At 40.8% G+C, this 10,004-nt stretch overlaps 1 protein-coding gene across 2 annotated transcripts in view; it reads right to left on the bottom strand.

Moving 5' to 3' along the window:
* The window catches only part of Tktl1 (transketolase like 1), a 31,705-nt gene extending 24,336 nt beyond the window's left edge, over positions 1-7,369 (bottom strand). Inside the window, exons 1-2 of one of the 2 annotated variants that reach the window (XM_021153444.1) lie at positions 7,211-7,369; positions 2,842-2,956 (exon numbers count right to left, since the gene is read on the bottom strand). In XM_021153444.1, coding sequence (XP_021009103.1) covers positions 2,842-2,956; positions 7,211-7,344 — 249 coding nt within the window. In that variant the 5' untranslated portion in view covers positions 7,345-7,369. The remainder of the gene's footprint in view (positions 1-2,841; positions 2,957-7,210) is intronic. The other variant, XM_021153445.1, reaches the window with a different exon arrangement.
* Between the last annotated feature and the right edge of the window lie 2,635 nt (positions 7,370-10,004).

The raw sequence follows: 10,004 nt of genomic DNA, 5'->3' as shown, positions 1-10,004 counted from the left end.
GGAGGGAAGGGAAGGGAAGGGGAGGGGAGGGGAGGGGAGGGAAGGGAATATGATCAGGTATTGGGGGAGGGCAGGACTGAAGTCCTGAGGGCCAGTAGAAAGAATGGAAACAGGCAACCTCAGGAGGTAGGAGGTGGGAGGGCCCTCTAGAATGTACTGGAGACCTGGGAGGTGAGAGACTCTCAGAACTCCAAGGGAGGGGCCTTGGATGAAGTGTTCAACAGTGGGGAGGGGGAACTTGTAAATCCCACCTCCAGCAGAAAGACAGGGCATCAAGTGAGGGATGGGGTTGCCATCTTATAGTCAAAACTCTGACCCAGAATTGTTCCTGTCTGAATGAACTGCAGGGACAAAAATAGAGAAGAGCATGAGAGAAAGGGAAGTCCATCGACAGGCTCACATTGGGATCCAGCTCAAGAGGAGGCTTCAAAGCCTGATACTATTACTAATGCTATGGTGTGTTTGCAGACAGAAGCCTAGCATGGCTGCTCTCTGAGAGGCCCAACAAGAGGCTGAAAGAGTCAGATACAGATACTTACACCCAAACCAATGAATGGAAGCTGGGGACCCCTGTGGTTGAATTGGGGAAAAGCTGAAAGAAGCTGAGGAGGAGACTGGCCCAATGGGAAGACCAGCAGTCTTAACTGACCTGGACCCCTGAAATCCAGACAGCATACAGAAGCTGATATGAGATCCCCAATTAATATATAGCAGAGGACTGCATGGTCTGGATTAAGTCAGAGAAAACGTACCTAACCCTTGAGAAACTTGAAGCCCTAGGGAGTGAGGAAGCCTGGTGGGGTGGGGATAGAGGTGGGGATATCCTCTTGGTGGGGATATCCTCCTGGTGGGGTGGGGGGTGTTGGGGGAGGTATGGGACGGGTATGGGACGGGGAGCAGTCAGGGGGGCAGACTGGGAGACTGGGAAGGGATGAAGTCTGGATTGTAAAAAAGGATTAAAGAATAAAAATAGCTCTTAAGCTCTCACTTTTCTTACTCTCATCTCTAGCTCTCCTTCTCCCCCTCCCTTCCCTCCTCTCTCCACGTGGTCATGGCCGGTCTCCCTCTTTTTACCTTCTCTCTGCCTTTCTACAATAAATCTCTAAAAAGAAGAACAAAAATAAATAAATTAAAAAGAGAGAGAGAGAGAGAGAGAGAGAGAGAGAGAGAGAGAGAGCTGGCTGTGTATGAGCCACAGAGGAGAGCAAGCCAGTAAAGCAGTTTGAGTTTCTGCTTTGACTTTTCTAAATGATAGACTGTGACACGGAAGTTTAAGCCAAATAAACATTTTTTTCTCAAGTTGTTTTTGGTCAGAGTGTTTCATTAGCAACAGAAAAACAACTAGCATAACAAGATCTGGTTCCCAGATGTCTTTCATTCTTAGATTGCAGACCTACAACACCTCTTTCTCCTAGCTGTGAAGCTGAAGGCAAATAAGCCTCAGGACTTCATCTTTTGGCATGGAGTCAGAGTCTCCACTCAAGAGTAGGAGACTATTGGAGAGATTGAGATTATGCATTGGGTACATGCAAGAAGCCTGATATGGCACAAGGTCCCTGAAAAGGTTTCTTTTCCATTTTTTTAAGATTTATTTATTTTTATATCTAAGTACACTGTAGCTATCTTCAGACACACCAGAAGAGGGTGTCAGATCTCTTTACGGATGGTTGTGAGCCACCATGTGGTTGCTGGAATTTGAACTCAGGACCTTCAGAAGAGCAGTCAGTGCTATTAACCACTGAGCCATCTCTCCAGCCCCCCTGAAAAGGTTCCTTATCCCACATTTTTAAAAATAGGCTATTTTTGTAGTTCAGCATGGCCTGGGACTATGTAATTTAGGCTGGCCTCAAACTTGGTAATTTTCCTGTCTCAACTGCCTAAGTGTATAGATTACAGGTATGTGTCATCACACCCAGCTAGGGTTCTTTTCTTTTTCTTATTAACTATTATGCATTGAGGGGCACAAGTTGGGAGTAGCAAAGGCTAGAATAAAGGTATGTACACCAAAGGGAAGAATTTGCTCCCAAGCAATGCTCATCTTTCTCCAAGCATAAGCATGTTTCAAGACGTTGTTCACACAAAGATTTTTAGGCTACTTCCCAGGCCTCCTTATCTAGAAAAAAATAAAATAAAGTTGGCAAAATTAAAAGCCCTTCAGTTTTGGGTTGACTTCTTCCAAGTCATCCTCAGTTTTCTGCAGGTTCAACGAGGCACTGAAGTCACCTGCATCTCAAAGCAGAACAGAGGATGGAAGAAGTATGATTGAAGTGCCAATGGGGGCTTCAATACTAGATGGAGTGAGGTAGAAAACTACCAAAACAAAAAAGAAAGAAAAGATGGCCAGCTGCCACATTCCATCTTTCCTGGCACACATGTCATACAGTTCTAAGTGGGCTGTGAGCCTCACTAGAACAACTTCGTATTGTAACAAAAAACAAACAAACAAAAAAACCAACCCCCCAAAAAACCCCAAAACCCAAAAACACAAAACAAAACAAACAAAAAAGCAAATGACCCATTTCAAGCTTATTGATCCATGTTGACTTTAAAGAGTATTTTAAGAAGCAAGCTTCAAGCCAGGTACACACCATAATCCCAAAACTCAGAACTTGAAGGTAGGAAGATAAAGCGTTCATGGTCAGCTTGTGTTACATGGTGAGCTAAAGTTTAGCTTAGTCTATACAAGACCTTGTCTTCTCTTGAAAAAAGAAAAAAAGAAAAAAAAAACAACCCAACCCAAACAAACAAAACCAAAAAACAAAGTACCACTCCCCAAACAAACAAACAAACAACCCCAACCAAACAAAAAAACAAGAAGCAGCAGTATTCCCATCGCCATACCTTTGAAAGGATGCACCGGTCATTGTCTGGGTTTTCAGGGTCTTCCTGTTTATATCTCATTGTATAAAAGAACAGCACAGACATGATCTCAGCATTGCTGCATGGTATGAGATAGCTGAAAGGCAGATATGATGCAAGTCATTTCTCACAGTCAAATAGTTATCAATGGGCACTGTGTACTTTTATGTATAGCAGCAGTGCACCGTTGTCTTTCAACTAGAAGCAATAGTCATTTCCCCTAGCCTGACTGAATTCAGCCAAGAATTGGGGATGTTGGGCCATGACCCCCCCCCATGCTTGAGGCATTAAGGGCCATTTGAGAGGTTACCAATGTCTCAATCCCTCTTTCTCTCTGCACACAGTGACACACTCTGAACCTAGCACTCTTCTATCAGAGGGGCACCATGTACTTGAGCTTATATGCTTGAACATTCTTTCACTCACATGTTACCATTTGTAGAACTTCCACATGCTTCATTCTATCAGAACCACCACATAGATTCCATTCTACTACTTCAAACGAATTTCTCATTTTAAAGGTTTCTATAATTTATGTATTTGGGTGTTTTGTCTAAAAATACATTTGTACACCAGAAGAGGGCATTGGGTCCCATGGGACTACAGTTATAGATGGCTGTGAGCCAGCATGTGGGTGCTGAGAATTGAATTCAGGACCTCTGAAAGAGCAGGCACTGCTTTTAACTGCTGAGCCATTCCTCCAGCCCTAAAATGAATTTCTTATAGGGGAGAGAAAACAGGACAGGAGATAAAACCTACTCCCTGAAAATATTTCCCAGCTATTCATTTGACAGGGCATTAATATTCAAAAGATAAGGAACTCAAAAATTTAACAACAAATTAAAGTGGGCAAACAGTTTAAACAGATTTTTCAAAGAAAGAAGAAAGATGGCCAACAACTATATAAACATATTTAGTATCATTAGTTATCAAAAATGTAAATCTAAACTACAATAAGACATGGTGGCCAATACCCATAATCCCAGCATTCAAGAGGCTAAAGCTGGAAGCTATGTTAGAAGTAACATGTGGATGCCTGGGCTGGAGAGATGGCTCAGTGGTTAAAAGCACCAACTGTTCTTCTGAAGGTCCTGAGTTCAAATCCCAGCAACCACATGGTGGCTCACAATCATCTGTAAGAGATCTGACGTCTTCTTCTGGTGCATCTGAAGACAGCTACAAAACAAGCAAAACAAAAAACAAAAAACATGTGGGTGACCAAGTTTGATCCCCAGCATCGAAAAATCAAACAAACAACTATAATGAAATATCATCTCACCCTACCAAAAAAAAAAAAAAACTATTATAAAAGACAAAGATGTGTTTGCCTTGTAAAATCAAGGACCCCAGTTCAGTCACCAGAACTCAAGCTCTACAAAACAAAACAAAAACAAAGGGAAGAAACTTCTATACTATTTAATCTATTTTAGGATAATGTAGGTTTGTAATAAGCATCTCTTTTTAAATGACTGCCCCAGAGCTAACTCTGTAGATCGGGCTAGCCTCCAATTCAAAGATTAAAGGCATATGCCACCGTGCCTGTCTAATATTTGCCTCCTTAAACCCATTTCTCTGTATTTGATAAAATTAAAAGACACAAATAAATGTATTTGCTTCATTAAAAGAAAAAAGAAAAAAGCTTGGCTGAACAGTTGGTGTACGTCTTTAATCCCAGCACTTAGGAGGCAGAGGCAAGCAGATTTCTGAGTTTGAGGACAGCCTGGTCTACAGAGTGAGTTTCAGGACAGCCAGAGCTACACAAAAAATCCTGTCTCAAGAAAAAAAAAAAAGCCTAGTGTGATGTCATGTAACTGTAACCTCAGTAGGGGATGGTAGTCATGGTGGTAGGCCTGAGATAACATTAAAACCCATAAAACAAAAATGTAAAACAAAAAAATCTTGTGTCTTAACTATATTGACCTCTTAATGTCATAGTCCAGGTTTCAGGACAAATTATTTTTGTAGTGTTGGGGATGGAACTTATAGCTTTGCACATGCTAGGCAAATAGTTTAATACTGAGATGCATTCCTAACCCCAGGGCATGATGAGAAAAAAACATGCAAAGTACTTTGTGTGTCTACAAGGGCATGAAATTAGACACTAACAGAAAAACAGAAAACATTCAACAGAGTTCTGGAAATTAAATAATGAACTCTTATACAAACCAAAGGAAAATATATTACAAAGAAAATTAGAAATAGATGCATGAAAATAAAAGCAAACCCCAAATCTTATGCAGCAAAGCAGTGCAAAGAAAAATGTATAGCTAAAACTCATTTTAAATGATTTCCTTCTTCCCTTTGTTTTTTTTTGTTTGTTTGTTTTTTGGTTTTTTTTTTTTTTTTCAAGACAGAGTTTCTCTGTGTAGTCTTGGCTGTCCTAGAACTTACTCTGTAGACAAGTCTGGTTTCAAACTCACAGAGATCTGCCTGCCTATGCCTACCAAGTTCTGGGAGTAAAGGCATACACCACCACTGTCTGTTTTTTTTTTTTTTTGGTAACAATTTCTAGTTAACAACCTAATTTACTACTTAAGGAACTACAAAAGAACTAAACCAAAAGCCTTTAAGAAAAGGAAAGAATAGTAAAGATCACAGCAGAAATAAAAAATGGTGTGGCAAATGGGGGAGAAAATCTATGAAACTAAACTTATTTTTTGTGCAATGCTGGTGATTTAAGACCAGGGCATTGTAAGACCCCTGAAGCTGGGCCTCCGCTCAAGTCCTGGGATGAGCTGGCCAGCACCGCAATGACTCGGGAGAAAACCACACCTGATGCAAACCTGCAAGAGGTTTTATTATCAGGGCAGGGGAGTTCGACCCCTAGTGGTAACAGTAGGGGGCTTTTAAAGGAAAAGTGAGGAATTGGGAGGAGAGTTGGCTACAGCTCCTTTCTGGCAAGGGGGCGGGGGGGGGGGAATGAGCTGTAGCTCCTCTCCAGTGTCTATCTCTGTGTCTTTGTAGGTCTTCCTACTATTGCATCTCTGGCTGTAAGGCACAGAAACAAAAAGGCTTTTTGCTGGCTATAGAGAACAAAGAACTTCTTTCTGGCTGTATTTTTAGAGATCAGGGAAAACAAGCTTGGGGAACGTCCCGGGGCTTTACCTTCCAGGGAGAAACGCTCTAAGTCTGGGGTCTCACAGCATGTTAGGCAAGTGGTTTGCTCTGAACTACAATCCACAGGATCCTAAGTTGGTTCTTGTGAAAGATTAGCAAAGCTTTAGCTAGAACAAAAAAAGCAAAACTATGAAAAGACTAAAATAACTCAGAAAATGAAAATGGGGCTATTCTGTCATTCCTACAGAAATGAACACGAATTTTTACAATAACATGAACAACTGTATCCTGAAAAAAAAACTTTGTTAATCAAAGTAACTGAAAAAATTCCTAGAAAGAGAAAACTTAACAAGACCTGTTCAGTATTAGTAAGCCTGAATAGACATACAAGTACTAGTTTATTGAAAAACTGTGAAGACGTGTGTAGTGGGGTGTGCCTTTAATCCCAGCACTCAGAAGACAGAGGCAGAAGAATCTTTGTGAGTTACAGGTCAGCTTGGTCTACACTTTGAATTCCAAGATATATATATATATCTATCATATATATATATATATATATATATATATATATATCCCCCAAAAGAAAAAAGAAAAAAGAAAGAAAAGAAAAACTGTGGAAAAAAAAAAACTGTGGACAAGCAGTGTTATAGGCCTTAATCCCAAATATTGTGGAGGCAGGATAATTCCAGGGCTGGTTTAGACCACATAGACAAAACAACCTGTTCTTTATCAATATCAGTGCAAAATTACCTTTAACAAATATCAGCAAACCCACTAGCCAATATTTTTTACGAGCCATCCACTATTTTTTGAAAGTATATTTCTTGTGTGCTGCTGCCTCTCACATTTTCTCTTTCCTGCCCTACCTCTTGGAGCACTGCCCCTCTGGTGTGCTCTCGACAGAGCTGAATTTATTTTCCTGAGTAATGGCCACACAGTCATGACCAACCCCAATTCCAATGAAATTGCTTATACACAAAACACCATTTCTAGGTAAAATGCCAAACTAGAGCTAGCTTGATAAATACCAGGGAACACTGCTCACTCACCCGACTGGGTTCTAGATTTTTCCTTACTAAGGTGGTCTTATAGGCTTCCAGAACTTTGGTCACAATGTAGTCAGGGGTATACCCCTGCCACCAGGGCTGAAGAGGACTGAACCTCATGGGCATCTAGAAGCAGTAGGTGGCACCCACAAGGCAGAAAATGGAGGATAACAGCAGGTTCCCTTCACTCACTGCTTCAGAAAGAACAACCAAAGAACAGCATGGTAAGGCCTTCCCAGGCCTTTTACCTAGTGGTCCAGGTATTTGTGGTCCTGATGGAACGGATTCGCAGGCGGTTGGCCATGTCCCGCAACACCTGCAATGTCTTCTCATCAGGTCCAGCGTTGTGGGCCATCCCACTGCTTTCCTCAGCTTCCGACATCCTTCCTTTACGTTGTGCCACAGCACTAAACGGCTGCCTCAGCTGTGCCGCTCAATTAAAAGGCCCTGGCATGCCCCGCCCAGTCATGCCCGGCCCTGTCACCGACTGATCCCTCCGCGCTTGCACATGCGCACACGCTTGCTTATGGAGGCTTATGCCTCAACTCTGCTTGTCCATGCCTCCACCACAAGTCTGTGACCCAGTCACAAGTTTATCTCGGTTATATGTGTGTCTCATCAAACATCCTTCCACAATGAATTTATTCCTTTGTTGTTCTGCATGTAGTCTTCCACTGCACTCTGCACATGTAGTCTTCCGTTGTTGCACGTGTATCACTCCTCTGCATGTATCCTTCCGCTTTTTACAGTTGAGTATGCTTTTCGTTACAAGTTTACACCTCCGCCAGACGACTGTATGCTGCTTCTGTGTGGCCATTTCAAGAGAATTTTGAACATTTGTCACTTGCATTTTCAGCACTATAAAGACTAATTTTATATCTTTATATTTTTCTTTGTGTTATCAGTTCCTCAAAGGGACTACCTCCATGTTCAGGTACAGTTTTCCTTGGGGGCGAAAAAAAGTTCCGTAATTAGAGTGTAGTCATGACTGAAGATGTAGAGAATGTAGTGAGCATTGTGAAACTTAAAATAGTTGTAATAGTCACATTGATATACACATTTATCACCATATTAAAAAGTACATCCTGGAATTCCAAAGGTTTTAGATGGTTATACCTCACATAAGGCAGTCCAGTCTCTAGTCAGATTTCTCAGCTGGTGAGGTGAGCTGGCCATCTTGAGACTTTAAGATGTTTCTGAGCTATTTTCCTTTCTAGAACTTTTTGTCCTACAAACCCAGAGTGACTGTTTAGTCCAAAGCTGACCTGTAAGTTGACTGTGGAGTCTGACTTGGGTGAGTTTTCATTATGATAGAATATTTTTTTAAAAACTCTTGGGCTATGTCTCTCCATAAACATGACCTGGTTCATCTCAAAGACTTGGTATATAACTTTTCACACTGGCATGGCACCCAGTGGTGTGCCAGGTTCAGTAATGTGGTAGTTCAAGTAAAGTATCTTGACTCAAAAGTTATAAGTTCCTGTGTAAGACCTCCAAAATTGTCACCTGAGTGCCACTGGACTTTGCTGTTCTTGCTAGGTTAAAAGTTTCCTGCATTTAAATGTTCAGTATGCCAAAAAAAAAAAAAAATCATCTGCCTGATTTAGCATGGTAAAGAATCTGAATTGATTTTACTTACAGAGTAAGTGAGTATTCCTTTCCTTCATTCTCATAACTACTGGATGTTATTAACACTTTTAAATTTAATTTAATTTTAATTTAGCAATCTGATGGATAAGTATTTAATTAATGCTTTGATTTACAAATTGCTAATCACTTTATTTTTTAGTTTTTAAAAAAATATTTATTTTTTATGTGTATGAATGTTTTGCCTGCACGCATGTTTGTGTACCATGGACATGCCTAGTCCCAGAAGATGTCAGAAGAGGGCTTTGGATCCCTTGGAACAAGAATTATACATGACTATGAACCACCATCTGGGTGCTGGGAATATAACCAAGGTCCTCTGTAAAAGCAACAAGTACTCTTTTTTTGTTTTTTTTGTTTTTGTTTTTGTTTTTTGAGACAGGGTTTCTCTGTGTAGCCCTGGCTGTCCTGGAACTCACTCTGTAGACCAGGCTGGCCTCAAGCTCAGAAATCCGCCTGCCTCTGCCTCCCAAGTGCTGGGATTAACGGCGTGCACCACTACGCCCGGTACAAGTACTCTTAACTATTAAGCAATCTCTTCAGTCCCTTGCCCAATTTAAAAAAAGTATTGTTTGTTGTTTATTTAAAGTTCACCTTATCTGAAGTATTTGATACTATCTTTTGATGTTTTATTTAGTGATGCTGTTCTTAGATTATTAATTTATATAATTTCCTTAAATATGATGCTGGTTAGTCATTTACTATAAATATTTTGCTTTTATGCCCTTAATCTTTATCTGTTTTTAGTTTTTTTAAACACACCATTCTCTTTTAAAAATGTTTATTTATTTTATGTATTTGAATACACTGTAGCTGTCTTTAGACACTTCAGAAGAGGGCATCGGATCTCATTACAGATGGTTGTGAGCCACCATGTGGTTGCTGGGAATTGAACTCAGGACCTCTGGAAGAACAGATGGTGCTTTTTGGAGTTTTTTTGGTTGTTTTTTTGTTTGTTTGTTTTGTTTTTTTCAAGACAGGGTTTCTCTGTGCAGTCCTGGCTGTCCTGGAACTCACTCTGTAGACCAGGCTGGCCTCGAACTCAGAAATCTGCCTGCCTCTGCCTCCCAAGTGCTGGGGTTAAAAAGGCATACACCACCACGACCAGCCAGATGGTGCTCTTAACCACTGAGCCATTTCTCCAGCTCCTATTTTTAGTTTTTAATGGTAAGCTAGATTGTTTTGTTTTATTTTAAAGATTTGTTTATTTATTATATGTAAGTACACTGTAGCTGTCTTCAGACACACCAGAAGAGGAAGTCAGATCTCGTTAGGGATGGTTGTGAGCCACCATGTGGTTACTGGGATTTGAACTCAGGAACTGCAGAAGAGCAGTCAGGTGCTCTTACCCACTGAGCCATCTCTCCAGCCCCCATTTTGTTTTGTTTTGTTTTG

This window comes from Mus caroli, chromosome X (genome assembly GCF_900094665.2).
Source record: "Mus caroli chromosome X, CAROLI_EIJ_v1.1, whole genome shotgun sequence".
Lineage (NCBI taxonomy): Eukaryota > Metazoa > Chordata > Mammalia > Rodentia > Muridae > Mus > Mus caroli.
The sequence above is the reverse complement of the archived record's forward strand: the minus strand, read 5'-3'. Positions and strand labels throughout refer to the sequence as shown.